This window comes from Nyctibius grandis, chromosome 3, assembly GCF_013368605.1.
Source record: "Nyctibius grandis isolate bNycGra1 chromosome 3, bNycGra1.pri, whole genome shotgun sequence".
NCBI lineage: Eukaryota > Metazoa > Chordata > Aves > Nyctibiiformes > Nyctibiidae > Nyctibius > Nyctibius grandis.
Genome location: NC_090660.1, coordinates 57,634,635 through 57,656,303, shown reverse-complemented (window position 1 = coordinate 57,656,303; position 21,669 = coordinate 57,634,635). Strand labels below are relative to the sequence as shown.

The window sequence follows — 21,669 nt, the reverse complement described above, 5'->3', positions numbered from 1 at the left end:
CCTTACTGAATTAATTCAAAAGATTGACAGGTGATATGTATTGAAGTACAGGAAGTGTCTAGAACTTCTTGGCATAAATCAGTACACTTGAATTGGTCTAAATGATTTGTTACCACAAATATCTTGGTAGCTTGGCTTTAAAAACTTTTTGAGATAACAAAAACTGAAATCCAGTGTCTCACAAGTTATCTAAAATATAACCACTGTTCTTCAATTGTGCATTTTTACAGGCCCTCCTTGTCAATTGAAAGTAAAACCAGATTCTGAAGTTCTAAAGATTGAAAATGGTACAGCTTTCCCCTTTCAGGTTGAAGTACTGGATGATTCAGGGAATATAACAGCACAGCCAAAGTTGATAGTTCATTGTAAGGTAAACTGCCTTTTATTATGTGTCATAAGGATTTTGATACTTGCTTTTTAAAGGGCTCAGATAGGAGCCTATTTGGCATTTAGATAGAATTTATTGTCTTTAATAATGCTTTTGAAGTTTCTGTGGCTTGGTAGTCATAACTGTGATTCTCTTGGCTCATCTATTACGAGCCATTCAGTAAGTTTTAGAATCAGAGGAACCTGGCCTAAGAAATGGAAGAGAAAATTCTGTGAGGATATATAGCTATAATTTAAGGTATTTTAGGCCATATTTGCCATGTACAATGCTAAAATTTATTCAGGAAAAAAACTTCATACAGCTTATTTTTGATTTTTTTTTAAAGATGAAAATGCAAGTCCAGTGCCTAAAAATAATATTAGATAAGACTGTTATCATAAGCTCTTATCGAAGTTCAGACAGGAATGCAGGTGTTACTGTGGCTTTTAGAAGTAAAAAACTTTTGCCCTTTTGGACCTAGTGTTTTTTAAACTCAAGAAAGTGACTTATAATTCTAGTGAATTCAGTCTTCCAGCAAGAACAGGTAAAGAAATAAAATTGGTTTTCCCACTGCAAAATACTCTGCATTCCATTTACACTTTACATGCGTACATTCGAGGGGATCGAGTGTACCTTCGGTAGATTTGCAGATGACAGTAACTTGCGTGGGAGTGTTGATCTGCTTGAGGGTAGGAAGGCTCTGAAGAGGGATCTGGACAGGCTGGATTGATGAGCTGAGGCCAATTGTATGAGGTTCAACAAGACCAAGTGTTGGGTTCTGCACTTGGGTCACAAGAACCCTATGCACCGCTACAGGCTTGGGGAAGAATGGCTGGAAATCTGCCTGGTGGAAAAGGACCTGGGAGTGTTGATCGATGGCCGGCTGAACATGAGCCAGCAGTGTGCCCAGGTGGCCAAGAAGGCCAACAGCATCCTGGCTTGTATGAGAAATAGTGTGGCCAGCAGGACAAGGGAAGTGATCGTCGTCCCCCTGTACTCGGCACTGGTGAGGCCGCACCTCGAATACTGTGTTCAGATTTGGGCCCTTTACTACAAGAAAGACACTGAGGTCTGGAGACAGTCCAAAGGAGGGCAATGAAGCTGGTCTAGAGAACAAGTCTTGTGAGGAGCAGCTGAGGGAACTGGGGTTGTTTAGTGTGGAGAAAAGAAGGCTGAGGAGAGACCTTATTGCTGTCTACAAGTACCTGAAAGGAGATTGTAGTGAGGAGGGTGTTGGTCTTTTCTCCCAGGTAACAAGTGATAGGATGAGAGGAAATGGCCTCAAGTTGCACCAGGGGAGGTTTAGATTGGATATTAGGAAAAATTTCTTCACGGAAAGGGTTATCAAGCATTGGAACAGGCTGCCCAGGGAAGTGGTGGAGTCACCATCCCTGGAGGTATTTAAAAGACGTGTAGATGTGGTGCTTAGGGATATTGTTTAGGGATATTGTTTAGTGGTTGACTTGGTAGTGTTAGGTTAATGGTTGGACTCGATGATCTTAAAGGTCCTTTCCAACCAAGACGATTCTGTGATTCTCTTCCTGTAGACTGAGTCTGCAGTAGTATGATGACATGTTGGAACTTGGTATTTAAATTCTGTTTAATGTGTGATTTTTAGAAAAGTAATGGAAAGGAAGGTTTGTTCAACAACTTAATTGAATTTATTGCCATAATGGCAAAAAGGGACTAGTGTTTATGTGTTACTGCGAAACAGTTGAATAGATAGTAAATTTTATTTTTATAACTTCTTCCTTTCTCACAGACATCTCTTATCACCTTGAAAAAAATATAGGTGTTGATCTTGCAGGCTTCTGGAAAACTGAGATCTATCCTATATAGATTGCGACTTGTCCAAATAATAATTTCTGGAATAATCCTAGTAGTTCTGTAAAAGAAACCTGAAGTTTAATTTTATGTTTTAAATAGTTTTTAGGTGCTTCAAACCTTCCTGTGTATTCTGTGGACTGTAGTAATGCAGGAACAAACATTTTAACTGGTCCAGTTATACATGTACAGAATATCAAGAAAGACCAGATACTGAAAGCAAGGATCGAAATAGTTGTAAGTATTGTTTGGGATGTTTGGATGAACAAAAGATTGAAAACAGTTTATTGTACTGTCTTGCTAGTGCACTGAAGTCTTTTATGAATCAACCCCCAAAAGTTACTGTTTTAGTTACCATAAGCCTGATAATCAGGTGCCTGCCCTTTTTCCTCTCTGTAAAATAATAAAAAGGGAACGAATTTTTTCCATTTTTTCTTCACCTCTTACTCTTTATTTCCGAAATCTCTGAAGTGTTTCAGAAATAGGCATTATTTCTGTGATTTTTCTTTCCCTTTTTACTCCCTGGTCCTCTCACAAATTGCCTTCATTGCATAAACATTTAGAATAGATATGGCAACATGTTCCCTGAAACTTTAGTGAAGAAGGATATATTTTTTCAAAGGTTAAAAATCAATAGCTTTTTGTAGCATTTCAGTCTTAAAGCTCTTGAAGTTTGAATTTTTTAAATGCTGTTGAACATCCCAGTTCTCTGGTAGAACAGCAGAGCCACATTGCTGGAGAAAATAAGACCTGTGGTGTTTTACCCTGAAAAATGTGAAAAGAAATACTAATATGGCAAGATGACCTATATTAAAGGATACTTATGATTAGTCTTAAGAAGTATTTTGTAAATGTATACCATAGTATTTTTGGAATAGAAAACGTTTTCTAAATAGCTAGCATCAATTCTAGTATCTGTTAAAAGTTGTAAGTATTCTGGCATATTCTTTTAATTTACTTTTGACTAGTCAAACTGATTTCATGTTTGGACACCTGATCACACTTGGTAATCCAAAGGAGTGCCATAGGCTATTACGGAGTGTTATTTATGCCCCCTCCCCGACAGTGTTTAAGGCCAGATTGGATGAGGCTTTGAGCAACCCGGTCTAGTGGAAAGGTGTCCCTGCCTGTGGCCGGGGGGCTGGAACTAGATGATCTTTAAGGTCCCTTCCAACCAAAACCATTCTATGATTCTATATATGTATATTTAATATCTTAATTATATATCTTTTTTTCCCATGTATAGAACTGTAAAGATGTGCCAGCAGTGGAAAAGATTATTAAACTTCTTCCTAGCAGTCATGTTGCAAGACTACAGATCTTAAGTATGGATGGACAAAAAGCTATCCAAATTAAACATCAGGATGAAATTTATTGGCTTGCTGGCGCTGTCTTGCACAACCTTGTATTTCAGATGTATGATGAAGGAGAAAGGGAGATAAACATAACTCCAGCTATGGCAGAAAAAATCAAGGCAAGTACTTTTGAGTAAACAGCAGCATAATATGGGAGAGAGATACAATGCTGATTCTCTAAAATTCATAGACATCAGACTATGAAATAATATTCCTCAAGACTGTATTATTAAACATGGGAACTTCACTCTCTGCTTAATAAATTTTAAAAAATAATTTTATTAAAATTGCGTCCTTAATGAGCTAAAGACATTTAATGAAATGTTAAATAATGCTTCAGGGCAGTATTATGAAAAGCAGGTTAGTAATTTCCAGTGCTTTTCCTAAACACAATAAAATAATTCTGACATAGTTACGATTCTTCACATGTGGGGTTTTCCCAACATTTAGGAACCTTGAATAGGCATGTTCCTTCATGAAGATTTGCTTACCAATCTTACCCTTCTGACTGTGTACATATGTGGAGCCCAATACAAAGGTAGAGCTTCACCAAATATGTCACACTTTTTTTGATGAGGTTTTTCAGAATCAGATCTTTCCTAACCGAAGATAAGTTAGGGAAACTTAATGTATGTTTTGTTTTGTTTGGGGACTAATTTCCTGTATTTGGGAAGATAGCATTGGTTACTGTTGGGAAATGCGCAGGCTTTCCATTGAAATCTTCTATTGCCTGTATGTTACTTCAGCATATTTAGAATGACCACAGATGTATTATGTAGCTAGTCATTAATAATTTAGCTTTTGATTAATTTAAGAAATTTTAATTTTAGGTTAACTGGACACCTAAAATCAACAAAGAACAGTTGATTCAGGGGTTATTACCTGATATAAAAGTACCAACATCAGTAAAAGATGTACGTTACTGTCTAATTACTTACCTTGATGACCAAGTGTCTTTGGAGAGTGCGTTCACAGTCAGGTTTGTTCATTTGAAATACTTTTTTGTTAATTTTGTTGTTGGCAAAGGGTTGTAGATCTGTACTTTGGGGTAAAAATATCTTTCTACGGAAGCTGAAATAATGAAAGCAGTTGGCAAATTAACAGAGAAAAGTGGGTGGGGGGGTATGCAAATTGTTTACAGATGAGAACATTACATATGTGAAAGACTTCATCACAATCTGTTTGTATCCAGCCCTATAATCACTTTTGTAATATACATACACTGAAGAAGATTATTGCTATCTTCAAAAACTTTCAGTAGACGTTAGCTTACAGAATAACTAGTTTTACTGAAGAGTCAGGTCACTGGATACCAAAGAGAAATATCACTATGAACTTACCTTACCTTACCTTCCAGAGATTATTACTTTGAAGCTAAAGATAGTATTTATCTAGCCAAATGCTGGATGCCTGCATCTAGTATCTCAGGCAAAAGTGACAGGCTGTAAATTGAACTTTAAAATTGCCTGTTTATCACTCTTAGTGAGTCTAGACAGCTAGCTCTACTTACTGTATCTTTATAAAGTTTGTTAAGATGAATCTGATTCTAAATTACTTCAGTGTATTCCATGTGTTCTTAATAGGTTAAAATTAAGTAACTAGCTCACAGCACACTGATGGCAGGGGTAAATTTGCAGCAATTAGACATTTCACAGATGTGCAGTAGAGAAAAAAAATTACATGACCAAGCATTAAGATTCTTTAAAAAATTGGGAGCATAATGCTTGTAAAAAAAGCTGTCCATGATGCAGCACTGTCAGAGGCAGAAAAATTTTCAGATAAGTAGTATTTTCTGTTTCAAGAAAAACAGAAAAGCAGCCTGAATTGATACTTCTCTTCTTGAAAGAAAGTAGAACAGTGGATTGATTTATTGAATTTTTTAATACATTTTTGCTTCTCATTGAAAAGCAATCTCAGATCAGGGAACTTCTATTTAGGGGTTATTCTGTTGAATTTGTCATAAAAATTAACTGGAGGTCATTCTAATGGGATTTTTAAAGATTTCAATATAATTTTTAGCTTAGAACACACAAAAGCAGTAAAAAACATTGTGTTGGATAACTCTTAAATAACTTACAGATGTCAGATAACTCTTAAATATTTGGGGAGCCAGCACATATGTTAGCCTTCATCAAGTAAACGGAAGGAAAGGCTGAGATTGTTTAAAAGCACCCCAGAAGGTATTTTTAAGAAACTAGTGTTGGGCATAGTTTAGGCTGATGACTTCTGCTTTATCATAGCAAAAGAGGAAATGAAAATCTGATTTTTTTTTTTGTCATTCATCTTCTCCAGCATTTTTGTAATGTGCTCTGGGTTTTTTTTTGCTTTTAAGGAAAAACTGTATCACTAAATTTTTAAGCTGTGTTAGTTGTAACCAGGTTCTTAAGAAGTCAGCAAATACTTTTGTAGCAAGGGAAGCTGTGATACCTTAGTATGTACATATCAGGATTAATGTTGATATTATAATTGGTTTTACAGTAATAGATGTATTTTAATGTGTCAACAATTGTATGTAACTTTGGCTTAGAGGTGTTGGGGATGTTTTTTTCAAGATTTTAAATACTCCATACTTGAATTCTACTTTATCTGGCTAATGATCTGATCTATGGTAAAATACTGGTAGGCAAATTATTGCAGATAAGGTAAAATCCCATAACATTGCTGTGGTTAGTTATGTAAGCAGTGTCATAAGCTCTCACTGATAAGACTGAGGTGAAAGCTACTACGTAACTTGTGTGCACATAGACTTGGTCCTGTAAATACGTGCAAGGCTAAAATAAAATTTAGAAAAAAATCCAGTCACAAATGAGTGATAACTGCTGTAGCTTTGTTATGCCTGCTGTTATAAGTGATTACTGTCAGGAGAATGATTGTAAGTCAATTTTCGTATGCTGACTTAGACCAATTCCTGATGAACCCAAACACATTAAATGTAAATTAAAAGGACCAAACACACTGCAGATGGGTGAAGAACTACAAAGTGAAATTGGTAAGTATTTGCTATTCTTCAATTTCTTGTAATATACATTTCTATTTCTTTGCAGCTTATTAGCCTGTTATGTATACGGATGTCATAAAGAGTGAACTTCGACTATTTTAATATAAAAAACAGGTTAACATTCTCATTCATGGAATGATGATCAGACTTCTCTAATTGCCATTTTACAATTCTGGAGTTACTCTCTGATGAAGTTTTGCCTCTTCATTTGTACATTGGGACATTCATCACACTGAGTTCAAATTGTTTATAAATTTTTGTTTAGTTCATGTATTCTGAAATCTTACAGGCCATAACAGCATTCAAAGGCACAGACTTCAAATTAAAACATTTTAAGGTTAACTTTAACCTAAGAGGAAAGCATGATAGGAATCAGTCTTCTCATTCTCCTTCAGTTTCTGTACGCAGTTGCTACATGGCATAGTAAGAAATTAAAAATTCTTACAGTATTTTGGAACATTAAAAGCTTGTGTGTGAGTGAAGAAAAGCGCATAGGACAAACTAACAGGTTGAAAAACGGCTTTCGATTTTAAGATTTTTTTTTTCTTTTTTCATATAGCAAGAAGTATTCTTTTTATTCGAAAAAACTGGGAAGCACAGATATGTGATATGACTAGACAGATAATTTTTTTTTATACACTTTTGATACCCACAAGATTGGGGGATCTTATAAATGTATATAAATACCTGAAGAGAGCATGTAAAGATGATGGAGCCAGGCTCTTCCCAGTGGTGCCCAGTGACAGGACCAGAGGCAATGGGCACAAACTGAAACACAGGAGGTTCCCTCTGAACATCAGGAAACACTTTTTCACTGTGAGGGTGACAGAGCACTGGCACAGGTTGGCCAGAGAGACTGCGGAGTCTTCATCCTTGAAAATACTCAAAAGCCATCTGGACATGGCCCTGGGCAGCCGGCTGTAGATGGTCTTGCTTGAGCAGGGGGGTTGGACCAGGTGACCTCCAGTGGTGCCTTCCAACCTCAACCATTCTGTGATTCAGTGATATGTAAATTTTCTCTATATTGTGTGCATGTTGTATACGTTTATGTTCCGTATGTTGTATAACGTTTCATTAAAGCAGCTGCTGAGGTTATAATCTTAATAATCATTTTAATCATCATCTTTTTTAACAGATGTAGTGATTACAGATCAGTATGGAAATCAGGTTCAGACAGTGACATCTGCGTGTGTAAATTCTCTAGGAGTTTCTGGGCCTGGACTTGATAAATCAAATGTGAAAATAACTTGGCAGGTATTTATAAGATGTCGTATAGTTTATTTCTCTGTGGCCTTTGTGTGGCAATTGTCTTAATTCTGTCACACAGAATTGAAACAAACTGTGGAAAAGTGGTGAAATTAAACAGTAGTTGGTAAGCTGTGACAAGGTAGAGACTTAAAGCATTAAAATTGTATGATCCTGTTCTAAGGTATACAGCAGCATCTGTTAAAAACCCTATCACTGCTGCAGCTATACAGTGTGGGGGCCAGTTTACTTCGTGCTTGTGTCAGGTTTGCTTTGTTTCTAGTCCGTTGTTCTATATCTTTTCTCCTAACTTGTTTTTAGAACTTTTTCTTCTATGTTTTTTTATGGTGGTACAGTTGATTTTATGATCTTTTGAAGAACCTTGTAGAACAGACTAATGGTATTGTCTGCCATAGTTTAATTTAAAATACGTTGGATATAACTGAGTTGTACATAACTCTTATACATTGAAAAACAGGTTCCTGAGAAATGCTAGAGTTTGAAATTGATTGCTTCTTACACAAGAAGTCCATTTAAATTTAACTAAAGAAATAGAACTTGTAGTTTAATTTTTATTCCACTGTCTCACAATAAAAACAGCAAATAGTGTCTAGCAGGCATAAATACTAAAATACCATATTGGAAAAAAAACAAATAAATTATCTGTTCTTGATAAAATCTTGTTTTTATTTCTCAATAGGAAAGTACTCTAACAATGAGAGTAAAAGGTATTCGGTATAAACCTTGTTTACTTGGAAACAAAGAATTGTGCTTCGCTTGGCGTGAATTTTCTGACTTTGTCAGAATAAATTTAACTGCAGGATCCCCTGCTAAATTGCAGTTTGTGGACTGGCCAGAGTTAGAAAAGGTAAGCTGAACAGTTTTGGTTTGTAAAACAACAAGAGGGTCACTAGTCAGCAGGTCTTTTATTTCCAGAGCTTTTTGGAGCACAGGATGCAAAGCTGAAAACCCTAATTTCTCAGTATTGATACTTCTAAAAATTGTCAGAATATGACAGCTCTAGAGACATTTTTTATTCTATACAGGACAACGTAACGCAAGCAACATTGAGTAAGTATTTTGCAATCTGTCTAATTATATAGACGTGTTTTAAATGGAACTGTAGATGTGAAGCATTTTTCATACAATAGCTAACTACATTAGTTTTTTAAAAGTAAACTTATTTTGGAGTAATATAACTCATATGTGTACGTTTCCAACAATGTATTCCTTAATATCTCTTAAACTGTTTATTCTGTCCCATTTGCCCTTCTACAGATAATGTGTTTTCTTTAGTGCAGCAGTTTTACTGTGGGCTGGATCCTAACACCCATCTTCCACTGCTATTTGCCAAAGATGCTGTCCTTAATGATAGTAATAGTTGGCAGCTCATCTGTCCTTTTATCTGTTTTGGGGGTTGTTTTTGATATTTAGGATGTAGGAAGGTAGTCCCAAATTTACTTAAGTTTACAAGTGTTTACAGTCAGAAAGCGAGGAAGGGAGTACAGTACTTAAATGAAAAGGATGGAGATTTTTGGTACCATCCATTTATTTGCTGGGTGTGGTTTTTTTGTTTTTCAATGTTTACTTTGGCTATTCAAATGATAGTTCTGAAGTTGCAGCAGAAAGCAAAACAGGAGAGTGGACGCAGGTAAGAGAAAATTGGATCTCTGATTAGAGAACAAGAATAAAGACTGGCGTGTTGGGAAAACGGAGAAGTTAGTTGAAGAAAAAATTGAAACAAAAGGTTCAGGGAGTATCAACTATTTTTACTCTCTAGAAAGCTGTCAAGGTGTATCAGAAGATAAGTTTTAGGCCATTTGGTCTTTCAGCAACAAGGAAACTGTTTGGTAAGCCTCTTCAGAAGCATGTCCTTCCTTTTAGTCACATCAACATGAGTAACATGCATTTCACTTTAAGTAGTGCATTTTATGATGATAAGAGAATATAAATGGGAAAACTCTAGAAACACCTTTCTGGAGTTTTAAAATTCTGTCATGGTCTAGCTGTTACAGGAGACAAATAGTATGGAAAAGGCAGATACTGTTGCTCTGGGGATTCCTGACCTGCCATGAATGTCTGATATACCTAGAACAGTATAGTATAATGCATTTGTATCTCTTCCAGCCTGTGGCAGTGATTAATGGTAGAAAACTGCAGAAGCCCCTTATTGTTCAGCTGTGTGACCAGTGGGGAAATCCATCTGCTGAACCTAATGTCAAAATCAGCCTTACAAAGAGTAACAACTTAAGGGTAAGCATAGGCCTTATTATGTGAACTTTGCTTAACACAAATTTTTGTTGTCATGTCTACATTGTCGTCTTCATTTTCAAGACATTTTGGAGAAGTGAATAAAACACTGTAAAGGCACAAAAGAATAATTAATATCATATAATAGTAGTGTCAACAAGTAATGTAAACAGTTCCCAGGACAGATTGCTCAGCTTCCTTTCATTATAACAATCACAAATATAACAAAATTCCTATAGTACAGTGTCCAAGTGTAATTAGTATACATTCTGGATCTTCTGCTGGACCTTTTTCCAAATTCTGCATGCACACCACCCCACCCCATCACCCACTGTATCTGAGGTAATTTACTGATTACTAATAATAATGATGATATGGTCCAAACTGGCAACCAAATCATTTTTATCTGGTGCTTCTTTGATTGTGGTTCCTAAATGTATGACTTACAGTCTGTATGTAAAGCTAGTCAGCAGGTTTGCTCCCTACTTGATTACCTTTGTGAAAAGCGCTGGCAGTATAAAGCAAATTAAAACAATGAGGATGCAAATCTAACCCAAGTTTAAGTGGTTACTGTCCTCTCCATGAGTGAGGTATGAGTGTCGGATGGTCTGCACATTAGTCTGTATGAAGAAAAGAGTTTGACAGAATACTCCATTCATTAAAATTTTTGTTCTTGTTATTGGAAAAAAAAAAAAAGAGAAGTCAAATGTTCCTAACTGTTGGTGCAGACTGTTATATTGAATGTGTACATTATCAATACAGCATATATTCATCCACCTCTGGACATGACATTTTTTTCATGCAGGGCTGGTCCTGTTCCCTTTTTGTTACTGCTTGCCATGTATTTGTGTCCCTGAGTTCTCTCAGAATACACAGCAGTCAAGAACTTCCTTTTGCTCAACCCTCAAGAACTATGCCGTGGCCTCACCTTTCCCACAATTTAACTATGCTAATATTACTTATTTTTATTGGTTGTTTTTTTACCTTCCTCCAGGAGGACCAGCAGCATGTCTTAGAAAGTCTGCATGCTCTTTATCCAAGTGTCCAGGAGAAAGTGTTCTGAAAGCCAAGGTGGATCATTGTTATAATGTGTTTATTTCAGTGCACTCTCCCAAAGCTTAACACCGGTATCATTTCTAAGAGTTACTTTCATACATTAGCAGAGCAACCAACTGCATATTTGCTGAGCAGACATCAGATCAGTATTCATTAGTATATCGGGGAGCCTCTTTAGAGAACTGTCTTGCCTTGGCATTTCGAATAGGTTGTATGCACAGTCTCCCAAAGGAAATGAGAAGTTTCTGGGAACTGAAATTCTCAGACAAGCTGTGTGTCTATATTTCACATCCTGGCCCCTACATCTCCTAAGCTTGATATTTTGCGGTTGCAGCATGCATTTCCTGTACTCCATTCTCTTTCTTACAGGTCTGAAACTAAATGAGTATGGCTGAACAGAAACACTCTGAACTCTTATGTGCAGATCAGTAGTGGAAATGCACAAAGCACTGGTTCCTGTAAAAATGAAAACTTTCTATTCTGTGATGTACTGTAATTTCAAATATGGACCTTATTTTGTTGAGTTGAATATATTCTTCAAAAGACTTTATGAAATGTCTGGCAATTTTCTTAGTATATCTTTACAGTGCTGCCTTCCATTTGAACCATTAAGCACACATTTATTGCCATTGCTTTTCTCTAGTGACATGGTAGGATAAATTCATGCTACCATAGCTGATCCACTATGAATCAGCTTGGTCACAATTTTTTTTCCTAGAGTAGTTGACATGAGTTTTGGGAAAGAAGATAATTTTGGAAGAAGATTGCCCACTTCAAGTATTCCAAAAACATTGTTTCTGTGTAAGAGGACACTAGACACAGGCTCCTGAAATTTGTGCTGAAATAGCAAAGGGAAAGCAATTTAATGCCAATCACTATTCAGATAATGACAAACATTTGCACCACACTGTTGCATTATATCATCAATGAAAAAGTTGATTTCTCTTGTTAGAAGGGAATTCATTACAGAAGAACTCAGAATGTATTTGTGGCTTTCTTTGCTGTCCTCCAAACTTTAACGCTACTATCTGAGGTTCTTTTGGTACATTGACAAGATATTTCTTAGGTAGGGCTAAGACAGCATACACACAAATTTGCAGAAGAAATAGCTTCTGCTTACTTTAAGACTGTATTAGTATGCTTTAAGATTCACGCCTGTTTCTATGAGAGGATAGGCATTCTCTATCTGCTACACTGGAGTCCATAGTTTCAAAAAGTTGTGGTTGATGAGGATAGTGAAGTGATAGCTTCTCTACCATTTAATGTGTAAAGGCAAGTATAACTTAATGGTACTGCCAATCGTAAGACTTCAGTGCCAGGTAAGTAAGTGCGGCAAAGGCAGGGTGTACATAGAAAACACACCTTGAAGAATGCCAGTGAGTTAAAGGGGAGTTACTTTCTAACAATGGGATTCAGCGAGAATTCCTTTAAGTCAATAGCAGAATTCCCATTGACTTCAAAGGACTTAGAATCAGACCTAATTAATGTGCTGGGTAAACAGGAGATGTTTAAGGCGTTTGTGTTATTATCCTAAAACAACACTGACAAGAAGTTATCATTATTAGTGTTTGATTAAATGCCGTTTCTTATGGTATAGAGATTAGTTCTTGTTTGTCATGACATTTTAATAGGGTACTGTACTTCATCACTTGTCCTAACACCTTTCTCTAGGTTGTCTAGCAGTCTTACATTTTTGGCAGTGGGATTAGAATGGGGGAAGGGGAAGAGAGACACGGATGTTTTAGTTGTTTTTGCTCCAGTTATATCACTCTTTCATTTTTGCTACCCAGGAATCTCTGTGCAGATTGGAGAAACACTGTAAATGGGAATACATAGTTTGTAGAAGGTTTTAGAATCTGAAAATATACCCAGATTAATGTGTGCTATGGATGACATGATAGCATCAGTAGCAATTAAAGAAATAACATAAATAAAATATTAGAACATGTTAACGAACAAAAATATCCTAGGTCAGGTAAAGTGATTGTCTTCAAAAACTGTCAGAGAAAATTCTGAAACCTCTTTTAATATTGTATTCATAACAGTGTATCTTTCCCTAATTTAGAGTGCAAAAATACAAAGAAGCTGTTGCTCAAATGGAAAGACAGTATCCAGGCAAATGAGATATACATTTTATTCTGAGACTTGATACTACTTCTGTGTCATTGAAAGAATAAAAAATTTTTTTTTTGACAGATTGTTCCTTCAAACCAGCAACATAAAACAGATGAAAATGGTAGGGCTAACCTGGGAGTTATTAGTATTCATGCACCTAGGTAAGTAGTGAAAACTATATGGAAAAAAAAATGAATTCTGAAATGTCGCTTGCTAGACGTATTTAAGCTGCGCATTTCATAAAGTACCTACCAAGAATTAATCTAGAGCCAAGGACAAACATTTATTATTTATATGCTGGTGGAAGGCCAGATAGTGAGCTTTAAGAAATTAAGTGCTTGGCTAAATAAAATGCAATAGCTGCTTCTTTTGGTTTCCTGAGAAGCTGCTCCTCTAATTTTTTGAATGCTGTTTTTTCTGGTCATGGTAAAACACAGCGTATAATTGTCAACCTGTACCTAGTGCAGATGGTGTCATAAACCACTTAAAATATTTGAAATGTACAGCGTTTGGGTGACCAGATCCAGATACTGTGCTTTCAAAGTAGGAACACATTTTAGGAGTGTTGAAACCCTACTTCCTCTGGGTGCTAGCCATTCTTTTAAAGGACTAGGTAAAGTGTCCAAAAGAATTTTAGATGTATATATTTATTTTTTCTTATTTGCAATAGAACTAAGGAAGTCTCATTTCCTGCAGATATGTGTCCTGTGGCTCCTGCTTCTTCATGTCAGTCACCCTGGCTCCCCTTACACTCACGTGTCCCATCTGACTTTCCAAATTCATTATTTCTATATCCTCACGTTCACGGTTCTGCTACCCATTCCCTGTATCCCTGAGCTTTTCTTGCAAAAGATTCAGGGACTACCAACTATTTTTACTACAGGCTAGGTTGGCTTTAGGTAGCTTAGAAGCTAGCAATAAGTGCTTGTTCTTACTGAAGTTTTTCATGGCAGTTAATATTTTTGCATTCTTATCTGCAGGATCTGATCCATACTATTTTGCATTTGGAAGAAAATCTATTTTAAATGCTATTGATGGTGCTCAGTGTATTTATAATGCCTCCATCTTGGTAGAAGGATGATGAATATTAGTTATCATTATATTACTGGAGGTTAGAAACAGGTGTGCTCAGTGGTGACATCATAGTATCTATAGCATAATCAAAACTGGTTGGGGAGTACAGCCTCTATGCAGTTAAATACTGTATTCCCAGTTCTATTTAAAAACTTAAATTTGAAGTTTTTAATACTGTAAAGAGAATTAGTTATTCTATAGCAATGAAGTCATTATATACTTGCAACACACTTTGCAAGATGTGAGTTGTACAGAGATTCAGTCTTTGGAAACTGTCAAAGCAGAATGCTCCTCAGACAGCATTTTAATTAGCTGTGCTTGCTTTCCACCTTACTGTCTTTTGCAACTTAAAGCTGTAGTTGCGAGTGTCTTACAGTCAAGTTAATGAAATATTAAAGCAAAATTAAATTTAATAAGCTAATATCTTGAGAATATCTTAAACTTCTGATTTTACTTGTCTAACTTTGCATTAACACAGCCATTTTTTTCTTCCCATTACTACTGATAACTTGTAGATTTTTTTATCATGCTTTTCATGTACATGATTCAGACTCGAAATCTGTTGAAAATTGTCTTTTCAGAAGAGATCTTTTATAACAGTTTTTATGATTTCTGTATATTTCAGGGGAGAGCACACTTTACAGCTGAAAGCCTTATACAACAAGACCACATTAGATTGTCCTATAATCACATTAAATGTCCTACCTGATCCTGAGAAACCTGTCCGGTTGAATGTTAAATATGACAAAAATTATTCTTTTCCAGCAGGAAGTACCTTCCCTGGTAAGTATAAGGATACTTTGGTGGAAACCAATCACTCAAGAGCTTTATAAACCTATTGATGATTCTGCTGTTGTATTTTCTTACTTTTTTTGGTCTGTTTTGTCTCATTTCTTTGTAACCAGCGTTTCTGAGATGCCTATGTAACACTTGGAGAGAAAAGATATCATCATCTTTGGAAAGTATTTGAAAAGACCTCGTATTTAGTTGTTCCAAATTAGTGGCTTTGTCTGTCTATAAATGGTAAAACTACAGAATCTCTTCTCTGTCCTTAGTGAAATACTATATTTCAGTTTTTGATCTTCCCAAAAGATGATCTGAGCTAGTTCATGCATGTTTTCCCTCATCTCCTTTTCTGTGGAATAGTAACAAAGGAGGTAGCAAGTGCCGGGTCTTACACTTCGGCCACAACAACCTCCTGCAGCGCTACAGGCTGGGGGAAGAGTGGTTGGAAAGCGGCCTGGTGGAAAGAGACCTGGGGGTGCTGATTGACAGCCGGCTAAACATGAGCCAGCAGTGTGCCCAGGTGGCCAAGAAGGCCAGTGGCATCCTGGCCTCTATTAGGAATAGTGTAGCCAGCCGGTCTAGGGAAGTGATCGTCCCTCTGTACTCGGCACTGGTGAGGCCGCACCTTGAGTACTGTGTCCAGTTCTGGGCCCCACATTTCAAGAAAGATGTTGAGGTGTTGGAGCGAGTCCAGAGGAGGGCAACCAAGCTGGTGAAGGGTCTGGAGGGTCTGACCCATGAGGAATGGCTGAGGGAGCTGGGATTGTTTAGCCTGGAGAAGAGGAGGCTCAGAGGTGACCTTATTGCAGTCTACAACTACCTGAAGGGAGGTTGTAGTGAAGTGGGAGTCGGCCTCTTCTCCCAGGCAACTAGCGATAGGACAAGAGGACACAGCCTCAAGCTTGGCCAGGGGAGGTTCAGGTTGGACATTAGGAAGAATTTCTTTACAGAAAGGGTTATTAGACATTGGAATGGGCTGCCCAGGGAGGTGGTGGAGTCACCATCTCTGGATGTGTTTAAGAAAAGACTGGACATGGCCCTTAGTGCCATGGTCTAGTTGACAGGGTGGTGTCAGGGCAACAGTTGGACTCGATGATCCCTGAGGTCTCTTCCAACCTGGTTGATTCTGTGATTCTGTGAAATTATAGGCCAACTGTGAGCCAAGAGGAACCAAAAAGTGATCAGAAGTATGCTAGGGACAGTACAAAATATTCTTCTCTCTTGCTATATTCTCTCACAAAAGATGATCTGTGCTTTCTAACTAAGGTTGTTGAGTCATAAAGAAAAAACCCATCTCATGTTCTATATCCCAGCAGTATTCACAATAAGGAAAACAGATAAAGAGCAAGTTGTGACCATGAGGAAACATCTTTTGCTAAAAGCAAAACAGAATTTGAAACCTCTGCTTTTTCCTATAAGGAAACTTTGGCATGAATAAGAGACCTATACTAACTAATTCAATTAATAGAGGAAATAAAAGTCATCTTTACGATAACTATGGGAGATACGGTTCTTGAATTTGCCAGTGAAGTATACACATTTTCTAGCCCTTCTTCCAGAAAATTTTCCTATTTAATTTGCGGTAACACCATTTGCACTATGAAACCATGATACGAAGATACCCTTCAGAAAGCTGAAGTCCTGTCTGAATAAGTTAAATAGAAAGCAAGTAGATCCTGTTATTTTAAATACAATACCATATTAAGGAAGGCAAAAAATACCATATTAAGGAAAAAAAAATATTTCAGTAACAATTTAGTGAAATTAAAAAACAAAAAACATTTAAGACTTGGAAGCCTGCTGTATTTTGTCAGTTGTACCTGTGAAGGAAAGTAGTTTCCAGACTATTTTTTTTTTTCCTGTTTGAGCCCATCCTTGTTTTTTTTTTTTTAAAAAAAAAAAAAAAAAAAATTTAAAAATCATGTTTGAATCTTCACTAGATGACTTCTAGACCTATTTGATGAAGTAAATATTAACAAATTTCCTATACTGAATGTTATTCACTTCAGAATTATAAATTAATTTAGGCATGAAACTGCTAAGTTACTAACTCTCATATACTAATCTATTTAATTCAGCCTTTATTTGAAAGGCATAAATTAAGGTGGCAAATCTGATGCAGTTTTCAAAAAGTTTCAGGAGAGGTTAGGGAAACTTTTGATCAGTCAGTAGGTATGTTTTCAGTACTGGGCAGTTGTTGGAAGTAACATAAAGAATATAATTAAGTCAGTACATGGATAAATGTAGAAATGGGAGCAGGTTGGGAACTAAGTGACTTTTGTACAGGAAAGTGGTGCCTTGCAAATGTGTTTGAAGGAGTTGACAACTGGGTGAATGTGAGTGATCCTGCTGATGCAGAGTACTTGGTTTCTTAGAGAGCTTTTGGGAAGTTCCTTAACCAAAGGCTCTTAAAGTAAGCTGTTACAGTACACTGTCCTTCCTGTACTTCAGCCTTTCCCATGCCTTTAGGTGGACTTAAAACCAAAAAAGTTGTCTATCTAAGGAGTGTTTTCAGTTCTGTTGCTGTTTCACAGTGTGATTTTTTTAGTACAAGCATCTGAATTTTTCCCACCTATTCTCTGTACTCCTTTGTAAATACTTCCAGATTCCCAGATGATAAACATCTCTCAAAGGTGACCAAAAAAAATCAGAAAATCTGCTTCATAGAAATCCATTTGTTGTATCCCAAGCCTCTATGAAATACCTGCAACATCTATTCAAAATTTAGAACAAAAGGCATCTATTTGTAGTACTAAGAATTGAGAAGCAGAATATCTTCCACAAATACGAAGTGTATAGTGTGGGGGCTTGTTTCTTGACCAAAGAAGGTTCATATTCAAATATATTAATTATACTGTCATACCTTGATGAGCCAACATTTTTATGGAAATAGGTTTTTGTTCTTTAAATACTCCGTACAGTGTTATGAACTTGACTAAATTCACAAGGTATTTTAGTTTTGCCTAGAGGAAGCATACTATAGAACATAGAATCACAGAGTGGTTTGGGTTGGAAGGCGCCTTTAGAGATCACCTAGCTCCAAATGCCCCTGACAAATAGACCTTTTTCAAAGGTAGTGTGTAGTATAAATCAACCAGGTTTTGAGAGAGGAAGAGAATTAAACAGCAGCTTCAGGAGATAACGTACTATAAATATGACATTAAATTTTGATATAAAATTAGATATTAAATTCCTTATTAACAGCCTCATATTTAATTAACATCCTAATTATTGGATTTACTGGTGAACTCAGGTACACCTGAGGGCAGGCACTGTAATCTTGGAGGAAGTCATGCCTGAGTGTTTCATACACATCAAAAGCACAGTGCTTCCTTAAAGTGCAAAATTCGGTTCTACATGAGCAGTGCAGCTTTAATTACTTGCATGAAGTCCACCTGTAACCATAGTGTCAAAGTGCTTAGTTCACATTTTCAACTAGAAGAAGGGTAGCTTTATTCTAGTTTGGATTCCATTTCCTTCAGATCACTAAACTTCTATGGAATACATAGGAAAAGCTAAATTTTTCAGATCAGGATATAAAACGACAAGTATTTTGACTGCAGAACCAGTCAACAGCAGATGGAGGAGTGAAACGTGTCCCTATATCCTACTTGGAACAGATTTAAGTTTGTGATATTAGTCTGTAAGAAGTAGCCAAACTCAGCTTCAGATTTATAGCCTGAGTTCTTCTTTTTGTTACAGTGTGGCTACAGTGGTGTTGGTACAGTCTCTTTCCAACTACTGCGCCTTTCTATCCAGTAGTTCAATGGCTAAAGCACTTGTGAAGGAAGAGGAAGATCTGGATTTCCTGTCCTTGAAGGAAGGAATCGGCTACTTAACTAGCTAACGATGGTTCTTTCCTGAGAGCAAGAAGCAGCCTGGCTTGCTATTTTGATAAGAATGATAATCTGGGAAAGGCAGACTTGAAATTTGAGGGGGTTTTTTTAAAGCAGTCATTGAATAAAGTAGTTGGTTTTTTTTTCCCTAAGGATTGTTACTTGGTCTAATTACAGGGCTCGGGAGAGAAGGTTTTCCATATCTGGTTTTAATTTTTTTGTTGTTTGGGTTCTGTTTGAAATATGGGGTTTGTGTGGTTTTCCTCTAGGTGTGAGGGAGACACAGAAATTCATGGAGTTCAGTCTTCTTATTTCTGAATAACAATAATCTTGAAAAAATGTTATCTTTCATTCTACAGATTTTATGGTTAGCGTTCTTTCTGAAGATGACACCATTATTAAAAATATTAATCCAGCACGGATTTCTATGAAAATGTGGGAAACACCCAGCAGCCTAACTAGGACACCAGTTGATGTAAGTCATCAAAATGCATTTTCAAAATGGCTATCAAAATGCCAGCATAGGACAAACATATTTTTAGCAGAAACTTTCCTTCATTTAACTTAGATCAATATCCTGTTCTAGATTTTAAATAACAAGTATTATGTGTCAATCATATTTGTTTATCAATGTCTGTCCTGTTACAAGTTGTCAGTCTGTTCAAAAGTCAAGACTATAGTAAGGACAAAAATGCTACTGCTCTGCAGAAGCTAATAGCAGGAAGATTATTAAAAGATGCCACCCTGAATTTTGCAAAGAAAAGACTCTGAGAATTAAGAATGTGAAACTAGAAACTAGCATCTAAATTATAGGTGATCTCATTGAATTACTGTATGCCAGCAGTACTGCAAATCATTAAGATTTGATAGCATATTACAAGTAAGGTACTTTAACTTTCAGTATATTGCATTAATTTTTCTGCATTTTTTTTGCAGGTTACAACATTTAGCTGTAATAAAGTGAATGATGACAAGGAAGACGGCTTTTTCTACTTCAGGTATAGCAGCATTTATTTTATAATTAGTGGTGCAATTTACTGAACAAAATACAGAGTTTGAAACAGAAACAAGAGTTTTATGTTATGATAATAACTGTTATAGAATTAGTATTATACAGTGCTACAGAATGGTAAAAGGTATGAGCAAGATGCAGTGAATGTGAGGATTGAATTCTTCCCTAGATAGATTTGACATTTCTTTAATCTGAGAATAGATTAATCTGAGTCTAAGATAATACATTAGAATACATGACGAGAAATGCTAGTAATAAGGGACTACATCATCTGCTTGTCACTTATCTAGTGACATTCCTTAATTTTTTTCAATGTTATGTTCAACTGCTGTAGAATTGCAGTCTGGACAAAGTGGACTTAACTCTGATTTAGTACCTTCTGTAGCTGTGTGTTAATCCTGAACCATGACCACGGCCCTGTCAGTTTAGTGGTCTTTCCTTGGATTACTTATTCAGAGATAGTGAGTTAGATGACAGGCAGCAGAACTAGAGCTTATCATAAGCTGGTGCCTGACTGCCACATTCTTTCTAAACCTATTCCTGGCAGCCGTGCTATGGGATCAGTTAAACAGTTGTGGTACTGGCTGTTGATTCAAGCTCTTGCATCCTAGGAACAGGTTTTCCTTCTGCTTTTAGAAAGCAGACTTTAAGATCACCTTAATGCAGCAGATACCACTGTTGCACAGCTGATTCTGGTTCCTGCAACTGAGGAACAGAGGCTGCTGCAGCTCAGCTATGTCAAGATTCCAGAAGCATCTGAGTGGCAGCATTTCAAGAGGTGATAGGAAGTTTCCTAATTTGCCTCTCAGCTGTGGCTCTCCTCCTTTTCAGGGCGCGTAATAGAGTTCAGGAAGCCAGGCATCCAATTTGTAATCCTTGGGAATCTGTGCTTTCAAGACCTTGATGTAGCATTAAGTCAACACTTTTTTCCCTGGGGAGCTGAGGCTCTAATCCACGGTTCTGACCCAGCTTGATACGCAGTGCAGATATACCTCCATCTGTAACTCTCTCTGTCATATCCATCCAGGAAACTGTCCCATATGGGAAAGCAGTTGGTATGACCTTTGTTTGTTCAGTCTTTTTAGCTTCTTGGATGGTGTACAGCAGTGTAATATATTTGTATTTGCAGTCTACAACTACCTGAAGGGAGGTTGTAGTGAAGTGGGAGTCGGCCTCTTCTCCCGGGCAACTAGTGATAGGACAAGAGGACACAGCCTCAAGCTTCGCCAGGGGAGGTTCAGGTTGGACATTAGGAAGAATTTCTTTACAGAAAGGGTTATTAGACATCGGAATGGGCTGCCCAGGGAGGTGGTGGAGTCACCATCTCTGGATGTGTTTAAGAAAAGACTGGACATGGCCCTTAGTGCCATGGTCTAGTTGACATGGTGGTCTCAGGGCAACAGTTGGACTCGATGATCCCAGAGGTCTCTTCCAACCTGGTTGATTCTGTGATTCCGTGTATATGAAGGCTTTTTCATTTAAGAGATTACAACTAATTCAAAAAGCTGTTTAAGCATGGCTTTTTGTATCATTACCAAGATCGATCTTTACCTTGAAGGCACTTGAGGTTCCAAAGCCTTCTAAGGCTCAGTTTGTCAGCTATAATAAAAGAAGACTCCCAAATAAGGGTGCAGTTTTGCTTTTAACAGAGCAGAGCTTTCTGTGTGGCTAATCCAAGGTTATGGGATGAACTTCTTCAGAAACCAAGGACAGAGTGCTGATAGGAAGCCTTTGGACAGAGCTTCTACTGT

General features: G+C 36.9%; 1 protein-coding gene across 4 annotated transcripts in view; it reads left to right on the top strand.

Moving 5' to 3' along the window:
* SMCHD1 (structural maintenance of chromosomes flexible hinge domain containing 1) overlaps positions 1-21,669 on the top strand; it is an 89,552-nt gene that overhangs the window by 48,272 nt on the left and 19,611 nt on the right. For all 4 annotated transcript variants that reach the window (XM_068395847.1, XM_068395848.1, XM_068395845.1 and 1 more), the window contains 12 exons: positions 231-370; positions 2,294-2,428; positions 3,438-3,665; positions 4,377-4,525; positions 6,447-6,535; positions 7,680-7,798; positions 8,490-8,657; positions 9,917-10,042; positions 13,292-13,371; positions 14,910-15,067; positions 19,266-19,381; positions 19,843-19,904. In XM_068395847.1, the coding sequence (XP_068251948.1) occupies positions 231-370; positions 2,294-2,428; positions 3,438-3,665; positions 4,377-4,525; positions 6,447-6,535; positions 7,680-7,798; positions 8,490-8,657; positions 9,917-10,042; positions 13,292-13,371; positions 14,910-15,067; positions 19,266-19,381; positions 19,843-19,904 (1,570 nt within the window). The remainder of the gene's footprint in view (positions 1-230; positions 371-2,293; positions 2,429-3,437; positions 3,666-4,376; positions 4,526-6,446; positions 6,536-7,679; positions 7,799-8,489; positions 8,658-9,916; positions 10,043-13,291; positions 13,372-14,909; positions 15,068-19,265; positions 19,382-19,842; positions 19,905-21,669) is intronic.